The sequence below is a fragment of the Chelmon rostratus genome, chromosome 12 (genome assembly GCF_017976325.1).
Source record: "Chelmon rostratus isolate fCheRos1 chromosome 12, fCheRos1.pri, whole genome shotgun sequence".
NCBI lineage: Eukaryota > Metazoa > Chordata > Actinopteri > Chaetodontiformes > Chaetodontidae > Chelmon > Chelmon rostratus.
The window spans coordinates 5,504,634-5,522,698 of NC_055669.1; the positions used below are offsets into that span (position 1 = coordinate 5,504,634).

At 41.3% G+C, this 18,065-nt stretch overlaps 2 protein-coding genes across 2 annotated transcripts; both read left to right on the plus strand.

The window, feature by feature from the left end:
• The first annotated feature begins 190 nt into the window (after positions 1-190).
• Positions 191-7,398, plus strand: toe1 (target of EGR1, exonuclease). Its single transcript, XM_041949637.1, has 8 exons — positions 191-560; positions 904-944; positions 1,106-1,202; positions 1,538-1,696; positions 2,934-3,047; positions 3,992-4,140; positions 4,623-4,785; positions 5,782-7,398. The coding sequence occupies exons 1-8, from the start codon at positions 447-449 to the stop codon at positions 6,547-6,549; spliced, it is 1,605 nt and encodes a 534-aa protein (XP_041805571.1). The 5' UTR covers positions 191-446; the 3' UTR covers positions 6,550-7,398.
• Positions 7,399-9,374: 1,976 nt separating this feature from the next.
• On the plus strand, positions 9,375-12,311 carry LOC121614816 (serine/threonine-protein kinase pim-2-like). The gene is made up of 7 exons (XM_041948902.1): positions 9,375-9,873; positions 10,107-10,201; positions 10,327-10,374; positions 10,566-10,787; positions 11,576-11,753; positions 11,893-12,066; positions 12,184-12,311. Exons 1-7 carry the CDS (start codon positions 9,375-9,377, stop codon positions 12,309-12,311), a joined length of 1,344 nt encoding a protein of 447 aa, XP_041804836.1.
• Positions 12,312-18,065: the final 5,754 nt, after the last annotated feature.

Below are 18,065 nucleotides of genomic sequence, written 5' to 3' on the forward strand. Positions count from 1 at the left end.
ACAAATGTCAAAAAGAGAATGAAAATCTAAACAAAAAAGTACACAAGCTCCACCAAAACTGTATTTTCATAACTTGTTAAAATTGTATGCTTGTATTTAGACGCAAACACATTTTATTTACGCTCAGGCAATACTCCGACTACTATAATTTTTTGTCACAGGACCCCAATGAGCACGTTGAAATGTTTACTGTGGAGGAGCGGTAAACTGTCGACACGAACAAGTGCCTTAGATTAAGATTACATTTTAAAGCAAATGTGTACTGTACGCAGAAAATATCACAAGTAGGCACCGAGCAAGGGCTTCGCATAGAACACCTGATAATGAAAACCTTTACGACGTAGTCAACTAAGCTGCAAGTATTCCGGGTAGCCGTCGGCAACTGTACAGAAAACGTTTCAGGCGCGAAGAAGAGCTGTTTGCTTTCTACAAAAGTTGAGACAAACATGACATCTTCACTGGTAGTTCCAGTTATCGATGTCCAAAATGACAATTTCAAAAACCTTTGGCCGGCTATGATAGTGGCCATTAAATCGTCCTCCTTCGTTGCACTGGACACGGTAAGTGCAAAAGTGTGCGTGCGTGTCCGACTAGCATGCACCAGAGCAGACTGACTGTTGTGATTGTTAGCGTTCTTTCTCTCCCCCACATATTCCATATTCCTTACTTACCTGTTCAGTCTCATAATAACACCGTCACGTCACTGCCTCTGCAACACACACGCACACACATAAATAAATCAGCCCTCCTCTCAACATCACCCTCATGAAGTAGATCCACATGCGTCATTGTAGCTCCTTTGTCTGACTGTCTGTTGTGCCTGTTTCAGTTTGCTTGTATGTCACTCTTTGATTTGTCAACGATTTCACTAATCTTAAAAACGTGGCCCCTGTGTTGTTTTAGGAGCTGAGTGGTCTTGGAAACAGGAAATCCTTGCTGGCTGAGTGAGTACAAACATGTGGTGTGAGTTTGTAACACACACTCACCTAAGATATTATCAACAGGTTATGGTGCAGGAAGCCAAGGGTGCAAAATGGGTGCTTTGTGAGTCAGAGCCATCTCATAATGCTTGTCAGTGTTTGTGACCCCTTCTGTCATGTTTCAGATCTATAGAGGACAGATATAAAGCCATATGCCATGCAGCCCGCTCTCGCTCCATTCTCTCCCTGGGAATTGCCTGTTACAAGAAACAGGACTGCAAGGTACAATTAGATGAAACCTTCTCCGGCTACATAAGAATTGTGGAACAAAATGCCTTTCGCCGTATACTGCATATGAAATGATTGTTCTATATTTCTGATGAGTATACATACATATACAAACATACTCTGGTAGGAAAAATTAGATTGTCTTCACATGTACTTACATGATTTGTGAGTATCTATGATATGTCTCCCACACCAGATCACATTTAAGACATTTTATTCATGTCAGATAAGCCGATTTTCCACTGCAAACTCCTTTAAAAGCACCTGTGTTTTGTCTGTCAAGTTTATCCTCTGCCTCCACCTTGTTTTATCTGTTGCCTCTTCCCCAGGCTGCGGACACATACCTGGTCCAGGTGTATAACCTCACCCTGCTGTGTTCAGAGGAGTACATCATAGAGCCCCAGTCAGTGCAGTTCCTGGTACAGCATGGATTTGACTTTAACAAGCAGTACGCTCATGGAATCCCTTACTGCAAGGGCAATAATAAGGTGAGGATGCTTACATGCTGGTCTGCGTCATGATGTTTGTCCTGATCCCACTGTGTTCTCTATCATGCCTGTTTGTAGTCTGTACCCCTCTGTCATGAACCGTCTGTCCTGTTTCATTAGTCCCACTACTACATACACTAGAATGGTTAAAATGACTTTGATTTGATTACTTAGTAATTCAGTAATTATATCTTATCACACCACACACAAATTTAAAAGAGTACAGTTTTAACATTGAACTCTTATAACGCGTCAGACTTGCAATGGGCGATTTAAAGAAAAGATCAAAATCGATGCAGCAGAATCAGAGAGATTTCATGTGTTCTTCTTCCTTGTCAAAACATGCCGACTACATCACCGACAATGTAGCTCAACTGCCAGCAGTTTGGAAAGAGATTGGTGTGTATGGTATGCTAGTAGCACTTGATGTAGAATGAGCCTCTGGCCTATGTCAGCGGGCAGGCTACAGAGGTCTGCTAAACTCACTCTCCTATTTCTACACTCTCAGATTTCTGTTTTGGCATTTTCAAACCTGTGCACTTCAGCCCCAAACAACGTTCACTCGTGGCATCACTTTAGGTCAGGCATGTCCAACTATTCCATAAAGGGCCGTGTGGCTGCAGGTTTTTGTTTCAACCAGTCAAGAGGTCACCTAATTATCAGCTGAAGACTGAGATTAAATGAGTCCAGCCTGGTGTGCTCCTCCTCGGTTGGAATGAAAACCTGCAGCCACACGGCCCTTTATAGAATAGTTTGGACATGCCTGCTTTAGGTCATTCATCAGACTTCACACAGCTCCCTATGGAGATGGAGACATTTTTTTCACAAATGCAGTAGTACTCCGTAACACCCGTAAACAGCCTTTAATGTAAGAGGTGGTATGGTGTGGTGTGCTAATTGCGCTGCAGACTGCACTATGTTTACATCCTTTAAATAAATATTTTTTAAAATTTCTAAATTGGTGCTTATCTATCAACTTTCTCTTAATTCTTTTACTGTATTTATATGGGATAAGGCAGATTAGTGTTGACATAGCTCTGCTTAATGCAGGTATCATGTCAGGACTATAGCCATCGAATGGTACAGGGCACACATGAGCAGAACTGAACATCTTAGGAACATTATGTGGCACAAGACCAATAAAGCATAGAAAAGGACACTGCAATGGGTAGTTTCCTTCTTTAGATGTTATTGTTTGATTTCTAACTGTCTTATCTCTCTCTTCCTTCGTTTTAAGGGAGGATCAGACGACAAAGGAGTCCACATCCGGGCCTTGTTCACTGAACTGCTGCGTGCCAGGAAACCCCTGGTGCTCCACAACGGCCTCATCGACATGGCCTTCCTTTACCAGGTACCACCAGGCTGTTAGGTTGGCTGTTCAGTTTCATTCTTTTTCTCTTTTTGATGTTACAGTAATTGTGTTTCAAGTGTTTCTCCTATTCAGTCATAAATATATCAGCACATTTCAGTTTCATTGGCATATTTTATTCTGTCGGTACATTTCACTGTGTATATTTTATATTTTATTCTGCTTGTATATTTTATTCTGTTTGCACATTTCACTTCCATATTTTATTGTTTATTGTTTAGTATATTTTATTGCCTAAGTATATTTTCATTCTGTTATATTTTTAATTGCTTCACGAATATTTTTTTTTTATTGCATGTTGGTTTATTTTATTTTATTGTAGTTATCTTAATTTTATTCACTCTTTCTAGCCTTATCTTTCTTACCATCTAACATGGGGGTTGCAATGAAAATTTCATTGACATGTGCAATGACAATAAAGACTCTTGAACTTGAACTTGAAATACTGACTGAATCGTTAAAATCAGCAACATTTGTCATAGATAATGCAAAGCATTTTGCACTTGTTACATCGTCCTACCCTCACCGTCATTGTTGGTATTTGAGCAGTAATTAGTGGATCACTATTAGCTGATTGCCAGAAAATTGATGAGCAACTATTCCGATGACTGATTTATATTGTATTAAGTGTTTTGTTTTTTTTAAGCAAAAATGGTTCCAGCTTTTCTAATTTGACGATTTGCTGCTTAGCTTTATTTTTATAAAACTGTTAACTGAATATCTTTGAGTTTTGGACTGTTGGTCGGACAACACAGACATTTGATGGCACCAAGGTCTTTGAGGAAATGTCGATGAACTGTTAGCAGTTTAGCCAAGATTGTACAGAGAGTGCACACTGTGTCAGAAATCATCAAATTCATGAGTTATGTTGGCTTTTGAGCAACATGCCTACCTCACAGCATGACATTGTTTTTGTCTTTTTCAAGAGTTTTTATGCTCATCTGCCAGAACGCTTGGCCACCTTCACAGCCGACCTGTCTGAAATGTTTCCTGCTGGCATCTATGACACCAAATATGTCACTGAATTTGAGCTCCGACTCACTGCCTCCTACCTGGAGTATGCCTATAAAAAATGGTGAGTGCTGCTTTATAGTACAGCATAGACACACACAGCAGAAACACCCCAAAAGTCTTCCTCCAGTCATTCATAGCACATGTGTTGTCATTGTCCGGACCTACAAATACTTGGCAATAGTGTTTGATGAAAGATTGAAATGGAGTGAAAATACAGATGTGATTGTAAAAAAAGGCTCAGCAGCATCTGGACTGTCTGCATAACTAAACTTCTTTGGAGTGGATCAGAGAATAATTATGTTTTATTCCTCTTTTATTTAAACTATTTTTAACTTTTTTATTTACTTGCTGGTTTATATCCCTTTCAAGAACAGAGTGGAAACTGTCACGAAACTCAATGCCTACTAATGTACAATGTAAAGAAATGATGAATGTGGCTGCAGTGAAGAGCAGCACAGTGTTTCCACTGCTGTGTTTTAAAGTGGATGTTTAATTAGACATGCTGTCTCTCTGATCGCTCATATTGCCTCCTCCTTCTTCCAGTAAACTGGATAACAGTCGCAGTGTGACCTCTGGCGGGACCGGGCCTCACGTTCATGTAGAGTTCTGTCAGTACGCCAGTCACATGTCCAGCTATGTGGACTACAGAGTGTGTCCAGCTGTGGCATCTCCTGAGGGACAGACTGACATCTGCCAGCGCTTCTCTGTGAGTTTCTACTCTCTTCTTTTCAAGAAAGCACGAAGTAGATTTTGATGGTCAAAGTCAAGGTCACTGTGATGTCTGTCCCATTCCTGTGAACCCGATATCTCAGGAAGGCCTACAGGGAATTTTATGACAAATGACAGAAATGTCCACTTGGACTCAAGGATGAACTGATTAGATTTCGGTGGACAAAGCTCACTGTGACCTCACAAAACACATTTTATATCCTAAAATGCAAAAACACTTTTCTGGCCATTATTCAACACCAAAGCTCAGGAAGAGAAGCAGAGATTGTGACCATATTCCACTTTGGGTCAGATACTGAATTGGTGACACTAATCTGAAACTGTGCTGATCGTAGAGATCTTCTCTGCTGCAGGCTTGAACATGTGTGTGTGAAGCATCTACAGTTTTAAAGTTTGTAGCTTCTTTGCAGCAGCATCTATATTTGAAGCATTGTCCTCCACCTCAAGCTGACAGGTTCTGCTGATATTGAGCTTCAGGTGATTGTTGTTGCACCATGTGATGAAGCTCTCTATCAGTCCTCTGTGCTCCTTAAAATTGTGTTTAAGTGAAGATAGCATGTTTGTCACTGGAAATTTATCACTGGAATCATACATGTTAATGTAGTGATACCTTCCATTTCACCAAAAAAATATACTTCATATATTTTACTGAACTCCTTTGAAGTTTTCACTGCATGTACTATATGAGTCTGGCCAGACATGGATGTAAACTAAAACTTGTTGCAGAGGCATAAAACTCCAAGGAACCCTAACCCAGCAGATTCTGTCAGTTTGACTAAAATTCTCCAGTTGAAAGTAAAATAGAATAAATGAAGTAATTATGAAACAAGGTCTCAGTGCCTAAAGTAAAGGTACAATCCATTTTCCTTCCTGTGTCTTTCACCATATCTAAGCCAAGCCAAATAGAAAATATTGTATGTGATTATCTTTATTAACTAGCCCGTCTTTCTGTCTCAATGTGCTTGTCTGACAGGCGTTTGGCTGGTGTCCAAACGGTACCCAGTGTCCATTATCCCATGACACTGACCTCATCATCCTCCAGGATGAGAAAGGAATGGGGGATAAGAGAAAAAAGAGGAAGAGACAAAGAGAGAGGAAGAGAGGCGGGGGTGTGGCAGCAGAGGACTCCTCCATCTTTGGTGGGGCCCCTGAAAATAAAATACCCCATATGGAGGTGGATCCAGAAGAAACACGAGGAGACCAGCAACGGACTGATCCATGCCTAGAAACCAGGCCTCTAATGGACAGTGACGGAAACACCCAGCAGAACGAAGGAGAGAACATGAGAGCAGACAGCGAGGGAAACGGGGTGTGTGAAGACAACACAGACTTCAGAAAATCAACCACCACAACTCACGATGACGCAATCACAACAAGCACCACAAACGATGGTGTCGAAAGAACAGAAGGCGGAGGAAGAGAGAAGTGTATTGACAACCCATCTAAGACTGACGATCAGAAGAAGGCGGCGGATGCAGGAACGCATCGGGCAGGGTTTGATGCCTTCATGACGGGGTACATCTTCGCCTACTCATGTACCCTTGTCAAAAAGGACGGAGTGGGAGGTGTAGAGGAGAAGGAGGACCAGAAGGAAGATGAGCAGACTCGGCTTCCTGCTTGTCTCAATAAGGTCTACCTCAGCGGCAAGGCGGCTCCGCTCAACGTGGTGAAAAGCACCTTCTCCAAATCATCCAAGGCCCATGTGCAGAAGATGGAGATGGTGTGGGGAGGGGCGCTGTAGTTTGCACATAGCAGGACAGTTATAGTGTATACATGTGCTACTTTGGTCCTGATCAATTGACATTCATGGTTCCCAGAGGATGAATATTTGTTTTTGGTTTTTCTTTTCCTCTGCCACCACCATGAGGTTGACATTTTTGTTTTTTAATAAAATATCTTAATTATTGGATAGATTGGCATGGCACTTTTCCTCTTGTGCCATCAGGTCAAAATTTTTATTTGTCCATTACTTTGATTTTTGATCAAATACCTATTCCAGTCAGCTTCATTTGCACTTTGAGTTTAGGGCTTATTAGCATGCTTTCATGCTAAAGTAAGGTGAACATGCTAAACATTAGCATGGTAGCATTGTCACTGGGAGATGTAAGCATGCTGACATTAGCAGTTAGCTCAAAGCACCGTCATGCATTAATACAGTCTCAGAGCTGTTAGCACGGCTGTAGTCTTAGACTTGTTTCTGGTGTGTGCTGATCATTACACTCTCACAGAGCCACCGGCATGCCGCTGATTTCCGTTGACTGTTTGGGAATAAGATAAAGAGTCAGGGGCAATGGTCAGCTCATGTTCATGGCAAACATATTTGACAGTGTGGACAATTTAGGTAGATTAAAAAAAAGTGTCATGTTTTTTCAGCCATTTTCTGTTTCTGTTAACTGCAAAAAAAAATAAAAAATGCTTTTGTAAAACCAGATGTAAGTTGCAGTGTAGAGGCACCTGTTTTAATTTAGTTAACTAGTATTTCTAGGTTTCTCTGGAAGCAGCCAAAATGAGACATTTGATATGCATTCATCCCACAATTCAGATTTTGTAATATCAATATGAAGTTACCTCTGGAAAATAAACTCACACTCTTCAACATTGATTCTTCTGTCTTTATTTCGTCTTCTGGGGTTATCTGGAAGAATTATATAGGACAAACTGTCCAGAACTGGAATCTCTTGATAAAACCAGCACAATAAATGAATAACACAGGGAGCAGTCTGAATGGATGGGCAAAGGAATGAGAGTACACAATCACATATTGAATTCCCCCTCACACATTATCAGTAGCCATGGTGCTGTATATAAGTCTACAGCCATTCTCGTGGCTCTGTGAGGTGCTGAGGCACAGCGGTGCTTTGAGCTAAAGGCCAACACCATCATGCCAGCATACTGACATTTAACAGGTATAATATTGACCATGCTCCCCAGCTTAGCATGCTAACCTTCACTAATCAGCAGTTAACACAATGTACAGGTGAGGCTGATGGGGATGTCATAAGTGTTGTAAATATTTCATCATAAACCAAAGTATTGGACTAATATGGACCTGATGATGCCACTGGAGGAAAAGATAGGATCACTGAAGAGTTTCAACTATCCAGTGTTTTTTTCTGGTGTACTGACCATTCCAGAGCCAACAGCACAGCTACAGACTTTGAGCTTTTTTCAATGTGTGCAGGTGATGGATGAAGCATTGTTGTTGTTCGTCTTACAAACTCAAAGTGATGCTTACTTACTCGAATTTACGCAATTAGAGCATCACACTGTGATTAGTGTGATATATCAGTCTGATATTTGTCAGTGCACGAGAGGCAGCAGAAAGGTAAAGTGGCAGTGGAAATGAAGGAAATGTTATGACAACAAAGAAGAAAAGTGTTTTCTGATGTTTCACAGGATGCATCAGTGGTGGGTTTTCAAATGTGTTGAAATGTGAAATGTTTGACATGAGCATGAGGGAAGCTCGGCCCCACTTCTCACAGCGACTCCACTGACACATTTTCATCACTTTCATCATTTCTAACAGAGTGAATTTGACTGCCGGCTTTATAATTGGGTGAGCTTCATTAATTTGAGACACTCCTTAAATTCCTATTTGCTCTCATGTTGTATGGAAAGCATTTTGCTGGATATTCATTTGCTCCGTGCAATTGGCATTGATAAAAATTGAAAACGTAAAGTCAGACTGTCAATCCGACAACATTCAATTCAGACTTGAGCTTGTTGAAAGTGATGCAGAAATGTCACTTGGTCTGACTTCTTCAGACATGGCACTGAACATTTCCATCAGATTCCCATCAGCCTGGTACAGGCCAGGCTGGAAACATGTTGATTTCTGCTGTGAATGTGGTCATTTTAATATGGGGGGTCTGTGGGGATTGACTCACATTTGGAGCCAACCCCAAGTGGCCATTCGAGGAACTGCAATTTTTGGCACTTGGATCCATTTGACAGCACCAGAGGTTGCTGCTTGTTTATGAATATGATATTTTGAATCTTTTAACCCTTTGATCGTAATTGGTCTGAGTGCTTTTACTCGTCTTTTACCATTTAATCATGTCTCTGTTGGTCTTTGAGACATCTCAACTGCTTTAGTCATGTTTCTCTTCCTTCATTAACTGGATGAATAAAACACATTTGTGAACCTTCCCAGTTTCACAGCTGAGACCTGAAGAGAGCCAAGATGCAAAACAACTGTGGCAGAATTGCCAGAGGAACAAAAAAACAAACAAAAACAACACACAAACAAAACAAAAAATCAAATATTTGAAAAAAATGGGTGGAGCTTTAGAATGCTAATTTGCATATTTTGTGCCTTGATGTGTGACATCATCATGCAAGAGTCTATCTGACCTATGAATACACACTCACTGTATGACTACAGACTCTTCAGGTATCTGCAGGTGTTTGTATGTTCAGAAATTTTGTTGGAAAGTTGGACTTTGTTTTTGTGTTTTGTAGAGAGAGAGAGACAGAGAGAGAGAGATAGATAGATAGATAGATAGATAGATAGATAGATAGATAAATACTTTATTCATCTCCGAGGAGAAATTTGCAGAGAGCGACATGCCGAGACATTTAAAGATGGAGGGAGGACAACGGAAGGTCGCTGATGGTTCAGGATCACCCAGGACAAAGTTCGAGGGTAGAGGCAACACCACCCGCTCCACTGGCAGCTGCAACAATGTGCAGGAGCATGTCAGTGTGAGGAAGAGGAGGACGGGTGATGATGGAGAGGTGCCCCCCAAAAGGAGGAGGTGTAGTGACCTCACCAAGCTCGCTGAACACAGTGAGGTGTCAGCGGAGGACTCAAGGATCCGGCAGGGCAAGAGGAAGGCCAGTGCTGATGCCGGAGCACCTGAAAAAAGATCAAGGTGTAGCATCGACAACAGCGACAGCAATGACCCCAGTGAGCTGTCAGTGGAGGATGGAAGGATCCGTCCTGGCAAGAGGAAGGCCAGTGCTGACAGTGACGCACCCGAGAAGAAGATGAGGTGCAGCTCTGAGTCCTTCAGCCGTCCCACTAGCACCACTGAATCCAGTGGTAAGCTGGAGAATGTCAGTTGTGATGACGACGGAGGGGACGTCAGTCAGGAGAGACTCTATGAGATGTCCTCCTTAGAAAACATTAGCAGAGGTAAGCTAATAGAGACAAAATGACTTTGTGAGCAAGTCGATTTACACGGCTTGTTATTTCATGTTTATCTCAGGAATAAAATCAGGATTACTGACAACATAAATGAGACAGCTTTGACTTTTTCAAGAAGTTAAAAATTAACCTTGTGTTTGTGTTTTTAGCTGATTTTGAGGACAAGTACCGTCAGCTCGGTCCGTTGGGCGCAGGAGGCTTCGGCTCAGTGTTCACTGGCCTCCGGAAATCAGACAATTTACTAGTAAGTTTGACTAACACAGGCTCTCACACACACACAAACAAACACACACACACACACACACACATTATAACACTCACTGATGCTCAGGAAGTACCAACTAAATGATGTGTGTTTCTGTCTTGCAGGTGGCCATCAAGCACATTCCCAGAGGGTCTGTGAGATGTGAAAGAGTGGTAAGTAATTTAATCTGATATTGAAGAGTAACTGTTGAAATTCAAAGTAAAACCTGAATGTTAAATATTTCTTTCACTCCTCCACTTTGGATGAGCAAACACGTGCTGCTCACATATTAACCCTGTCTAAAAATGAACATGTGGAACTTTAGGTAATAACCACTTGGTATCTATGCATTGTTTTTCTTCAGATGTGCAATGGCAAGGAATTTGACATCGTCCTCGAGGTGTTCTTCATGCTCAAAATCGCAGGTCTGCCAGGATCCACTCGAGAATCTGCTGCTGTGTCCCTGCTGGACTGGTACCTTCGGGACCAGGAGCTGATCCTGGTAATGGAGAAACCAAAGGCCTCCATGGACCTTCACAAATATGTGAAATCCTGCGGAGGATCCCTGGATGAACAGGAGGCAAAGGTAAGACAGCTGGAGGGAGAATGTTTCTGTGTTTCGTTTTGTTCAAGCACAGCTGAAAAACTGTATTTATCACAGTTTTTATTGGTGTGTTCAGATTTCACTGCACTGTAAAAAGGCCTGGTCACACAACAAAGTGTTCATCCACCGCTCCTTGAAAAAACAGGTGGTGGTAGAAATTGAGTGACGGAGGAAATACTTCGTAGTTAATGAAGTACTGTAGCTAGAAAGCTAACGGTTCACACAACAGTGAGCCAAGAACACGTGGCAGTCAGTCACAATCATGGCTGCGGTAGCTCTGTGTTCGCTAGATGCTGAACGTCAGTTGGAAAGCGTGTTAGCTCAGTTGCTAACAGGACAGAGAGTTTTTCAAAAGAGGTCACAGCTGTCAAATAACTGGTGTGGAAACCACTTTGACTCTCCACCTCTCTGTTCTCTGCTATTTAGTCCACAGCACCAACGTTCACCAAAGCTCAACTTGACCCAAAAGATCAGTGTGCATTTACTTTACCACCACTGACAAATCCATGAATTGCATCTATTCTATTGAAATGGATCCATTTTCCTTAAAAACATTGTGTTTTAAATGCTGGTGTGACTGGACCTTTGCAGGAAAACCTGAGTTCATGGATGAAAATCACATGGAGCTCATTTATTGGTATATTATTGTCATATTGAACACTGTCATGTCATCGTCATCATGTTGTTTCAGAGACTTTTCCACCCTGTGGAGAATCAGGAGAAAATACTTCCTTACAATCGCTCTAACTCTTTCTCTCTCTGGGTTTCAGATGATCCTGAGACAGCTGGTGGACGCGGCCGTGGACATGCACTCCAAGGGCGTCTTTCACCGGGACATCAAGTTACAAAATGTCCTGGTTCAGTTGGACTCGGACGTACCGAGAGTGCGAATCATCGACTTTGGCTGTAGCAGCTTCTCGACGGAGGACACTTACACTTCTATTTGTGGTATGATATCTGGCTCTCTGCTCCTCATCTCTGAAATAATGACTCATGTTTAAATTAAGCTTCATCTCATCCTTTGTCTTTCTTTTCTCTCCATATCTCTAACCGTCTCCTTCCATTCCTCTGTTGATGTGTGCGTTAGGTACCCGTGTATACTTCCCTCCAGAGTGGTTTAATTATCAGGCCCACTGGGCCCGTCCCACCACTGTGTACCAGCTGGGGGCGCTCTTCTATTCTTTGCTGAGAGGACACAAGTTTTTCACCACCTGGACCTACCACAGCGGCCGCATTAGGATCAACCCTGAACTGTCTACAGGTAAGACACACGCAGGCGTGCACACAAATGTACTCTTCAGATTTTTGGCGTATCGTTGCAACCGCCCACTTAAACCTTTGATTTCTTCTGACTCCTGATTTCTGTCTTGATTTTCAGATGTGAAGCTCTTGCTACTTAGGTGTCTGGCCAGTGACCCGATGGAGCGAGCCACGCTGGAGGAGCTACAGATGAACTCCGCCCTCAGAGAGCTCAGCCCTCCACCCGTCCTGAGGCCTCCATCATAAATAGGACCCTCAGAGAGGCTCCTCCCGCCAGCCCTCGTCTGACAGTGCCGTGATGTACAGCATCAACAGCGAAGCTTTTCTCCTTTGGATCCTGTTGAACCCCCAGCCGTCCATGTAGAGGGGATCTCTCTTGGAATTGCCTCTTCCGAGGTTTCTTCCCAATTTCCTTACAGGCTCAGGATTTTGGGAAGTTTTTCCTCGTCAGAGAGCTTGGGCTGGGTCGGGAACCAATGCTAAGGCTGGATTCAAATCAACCAGTGGCGTGCGGGGGGGGGGCGCGACCGCCCTCTTGGACTCGAAAACGCATGCTTAAGTGCCCCCTGGGAGCCAAAACGCGTGCTAAAGTGCCCTCTTGGACTCGAAAACGCGTGCTAAAGTGCCCCCTGGGAGCCAAAACGCGTGCTAAAGTGCCCTCTTCAGTGGCGAGGACACGCTATATGTGGCCTTTTTTTCCTTTTCGCCCCTGCCCTTCAACAAGTCTGTGCACGCCACTGAAATCAACGACACTCCACCTAATATTATACTGGACAAATAAATTGATCTTCCTTTGAGCAGCTGCTTCTGGTGTGAATTTTAGGTCACATCATATAAATGTATAATGTCAATAATGGCATTGCCTTGTTTATGTAACTACTGTTATTTAATAAATTATTTCATTTTGGACTTCAAACCACAATCAAACTTTCTCATTTCTACAAACAGGCTTTGTTAGCTTGTATATTCATCTATAAATAAAACTTCTCACTTCACATCTACAGTTGGAATGATTGCAGTATTTTATTGAAAAACAAATCCTTTTTTCATGAACAATCATTTTAGTTCCTCAGTTGTTTAAATGTTTCAAACGTCTCTGACTTTCTCTCAGGAAGTCAGTGAATTGCAACCTGAAACTGTTTCTCACTTATTTTGTAGCTGAGTTATTTATAATGAGTTAGTCATAATATTGTGCTAAACCGTCCCCTTTCCTTCAAATCTAATATTTTTGTTTAGTTTCCACATGAAAAAAGGGGATGCCTCTTTTTTTTCCTTCTTCAATCAGCTTTAATTCTGTCTAATAATTTGACATTCACAAAAAAGAGACAACATACCAAATGTTAAAACTGCTGGTGGAAGATCTCACAGTTAATTAGGTTCACTGGCAACAGGTGAGTCACATGATCGGGTATAAAAAGAGCCTCCAGAGAGGCTGAGTGTTCTGAAGTAAAGATGGGGAGGGCTTCACCACTCTGTGACACACTGCGCTGGAAAATAGTGCAACAATTTAAGAATAAGTGCAAAGAATGTGTGGATTTCACTGTCTACAGTAGAAAATGTCATTAAAAGGTTCAGAGAATCTGAAGAAATCTCTGTACACAAGGGACAAGGCTGAAAACCAGTATTTGATGGCTGTGATCTTCAGGCCTCAGACGGCGCTGCAGTGAAAACAGACAGGACTCTGTAGTGGACGTCACTGCATGGCCTCAGGAACACTTCCACAAACCGTCGTCTGTGAACACAGTTCATCGCTGCAGCCGCAGATACAAGCTGAAACTCTACCATGCAAAGAGGAAACTGTATATAAACCAGATCCAGAGACGCCTTCTCTGGTCCTGAGCTCATTTAGATGGACTGAGGCCACGTGGGAAACTGTTCTGTGGTCTGACGAGTCAAAGTTTGGAAATCATGGATCCTCCGGGCTAAAGAGGAGGGAAACCATCCGGCTTGTTGTCAGCACACAGTTCAAATGCCAGCATCCATGATGCTGTGGGGGTGCATTCGTGCACATGGGTAACCTGCACATTCGTGAAGGCTCCAAAAATGCTGAAATGTCAAATACAACAAATGAGACTCCAAACTGTTGAGCAGCAGAAATCGTACATCCAGCAAGAGAAACTCTCCAGTTTGAAAATGACAGCAGCTGGTCTCCTCAGCTCCCAAACACTTACAGAGTGTTGTTCAGAGAAGAGGTGATGCAGCAGAGAGCTGAACATGAACCTGACACAACTTTATTCAAACATGTTGCTGCTAACAAATTCTAAATGAGGAGAACATTTTTAATAATCAGCATGTGATATGTCGTCTTTGTGCCAATCAAGTATGTGGTTTCAGTGTTTTGCAAATCATCTCATTCTTTGCTTTTTACACAGCGTCCCAGCTTTTTGGGAAATGGGGTTGTAGTTATTTTATAATTGCTCATACAATTCTTCAATTTAACGTACAACTGAAATACATTCATAATGTAATTTGTACTTTGAGTGTCAAACAAAGCTAACATCAATAGATTACAAATATATCTACATGAGGCTACTCGTGTATTTTTACACACTTCTTGAGCATTTTCAATCCATTTTAAGTGTGCTTTAAAACTAAGGATGGACAGGATGTACTGTCCAAACATGTCCTCAGCCATATTATGCACTCATGCACATTGATGCCTTCCTGTTCTTGAAATATTTGCCACCTCTTATTGTCTGATATTTGGAAAATGTTGGTCACTTGCAGCATTCTGGATGTTTGATCTTCAGATGAGAATAAAACAAGCTTTAAAAATGTGACCCTCACGAGCTTTGTCTGTTGTGACAGAAGTTTGAAATAAGTTGATTTATGAGGTCGGCCTTGTGTGGACATACTTTTGTGTATGTGCTGCACTGAATGGCAAGTAGATACATACAGATTTGAGAGTAAAAATATTCTTTTGCATAAATCATGACAACATAAAATTCATTTACTTTTGATCTGAATGTTAATTTTCAGTGTACTTAATGCTAATCGTGATTATTGAAAATGCACTACTAATCTCTGATTGAATAAATAATGTATATTATATGTAAAAACAGGAGTTGCACACTTTGTGTACTACTTTATACAATGACATACATTAATTCATGTTTTTTTTTCATATGAGAGCACATCCAAGACTCTGGAATTTATGTTCATCTATATTGGGATATCATTTATCAACACAACCTGATTTGTAAACTGGAATGATAACATTATTTTCTATGAATATTGACTTCTACTAAACTACTACAACTATTTATTTATTCATTATTACATACTTTCGGAAAGTGTATCAGATTTTAACCGTTTTGATTCACATAATACACTGAAAAAAGTGGAAATGGGGGATTGTTCAACTTACAAATATGTAGTTTATATATGACACAATTCATTTTTGTTCCTTTTCTGAACACATGTCAGTCTTGTAGAATTCCTGTAATCCAGAGGGATGTAAAATCAACAAGTCTCAGTCATGTAAAGAAAGAAGTAGTTTGGTTTTGTCTGGAAACTCTGCCTCCTGGGATCAGCTCCATGGGGGGGAAACTTTACCAGTGAAGCAGTTAGATATGTCGTCGCTGTTGGAAGAATTGTAAATTTGGACAGCTCTCAACAAGGTAAGGATTAATGAAACCTTGTAAAATGTCGGTAAAAAGTAGAGGTAGTCACTTAACGTGTTGTTTTTAATGATATAATAATTTTCTATGCCAGTGATATCGAGCAACACGAATAAGTCAGTGTCAATGCTAAGGTTAGCTGACGTTATTACGCACTGAAAGCCCGCGAATATCATTTTGTGTGAGGTAATATTTGTCGAGTTGTCTGCACATCGTGTGTTTTTGTTGTGTGAAAATGTACAGCACATAACGTGAAGTCTGCTAGTCTCCGCTCTCCAAAGTTATTCAGAACAATGAAGTTAACAGTTAGCGGTTAGCTTAATTCAGCGAGGGGGGGTATGTCCGCTGACACACACGGTAGAAACTTAACGTCGTCTAACGGGACATTAGACGACATCTAACTGCATCATTGTTGAAATCTACATTAAATGTCTCTGTATAAGCTTAAATGCTAAATTAGGTCATGTTGAAGTCTGTTCACCTCTACAAAAGAAAAAAGATGCCACCATGAAATATACTGTCAGCCTCTGAGAAAATAAAAGTGGTGCTGTACTGCACAGCAAAAGCCATTCATTTTATGAGCGAGACAACTGTTTAGACCGCCCTGATAACTGAATTGATGGAGATAACGAGATTCAGGATCTGTCTGATTCAGCATACTGACAGTGATCGATCATCACATAATACGTTTGCTCTGTTTTTATAGATTTAGAGAATGAGAGGACTGCTGGTCATTCAGTGAGCTAAACTGATAGATATCTACATAGTGGTGGTGAGGATCATTCATGTGCCTTAACCTGATTAATTTTATTTAATTCTTGACCAAATGTTCTGTGTACCCCTGTATTACCACTGGTATGTGCTGTCTGAGATTTACATCAGGAGGCACTAAAATGTTTGTAAAGCATCATCAAAGCAGGTGGCAAAATAAAATAAAATGCATCTAAAATTAGGTTTAATTTTGTGAAGGCGAAATATTGTGTGCAAGACATTTACCGTGTATACATAATTTATTTTGTTTTTTTTTTTCTTTATCTGGACAGGTACTTGGTCTTCCTGTAGTTGAAAGACCAGACCTCCACTTTGAGCACTGTTAGAAAGGCTCCATTAGGCACCATTAGAAATGATGAGTATTATTCAAATCACTTTGTTCATTTACTTGATGTGTTTAAACTAGATTCTTAGAGACTTTCAAACTTCCTGGGTGTGACAATATTGCTATCAGTTTCTGAAATATTCATCTAAACATGCATGCAGTGCCCTACAATTGCAAGAATATACATATTTTCAAATGTACTGGCTCCACATTCCTCGCTAAAACTGACACAGTCTAATACACCAGTCCTGCAATGAATCATACCATCGTGAAGCTTAGAGTGTTCAGTGTTTTTAGAAACAGTTTTAGAGAGGTGTGTCTAATATTTAGTGCAGCCTGGCTGTTCTAAATGGGGTGTACTTAATGTTAGAAATTCTTCTCAAATACAATTCAACTGCACCACAAACGACAGCCTCCAAACTGACTTGTTGAATCAACGCCTCTATGAGTGTTCAGTCAGGATTTTTGGGGCAGATACCAATCAACGATCACAGGGTCAATTTTAAGCCATTCAGTGTGAAACATAAATTTAACTATTCTGAACAACATTGTATGTTAAGTATAAAACCACTTAAATTATCACAGACGCACTTGTATAATGTACAAGACCATGGTTGAGTTTGCTGATAACAAACAACAAGATTCTTTTTAAAATGAATTTTTCAAATCTGTCTTCACATAAAACAACATGCAGCAACCTTTTAAAGCTTCATCCTCTTCACAGACTAAGACAGAAGGATGGATCCCCCTACCATTCTCAAAGTCATCCTGGGTGACAACAGCAGCCAAAGGTTGACTTTCAGTCAGTGAGCTTGTTTGTGAGGACAAATACAATGTGACCTTGACTGTAACTTCAGCCTTCAGCTTATGGATGCATTATTTGGAAATGAATGGAGCACTATCAGAGTAATTCCCACGACAGAAGCCTCAGCTCCCCATGGTTCCACCTCCGCTGCTGCTCTGGGCCGTCATGTTTCTGAGGAATCCTTGTCCTTGTGTAGTGGGCGTGTTGACACCGACATACTCTCTTCACCAGAATCATCAGAGACAATCCTCAGTTTTGCTGTGATGCAGAGCTGAAACTTGAGCGGGGCAATACAGCATACAGGGAAAAGGGGACATTACTCACTCCAGACCGGACTGGTGCAAGAAATAGTCCGGTACAAGGTTCATGTCACTGATAAACAGTTTAACATGGTCGGAGAGGCCCTCATCTCGAAGCATCCCTGCCTGACTGAGAAGGGCTCCTGGACTGGATATGCAGGGTGGGAAAATAAAATTTAC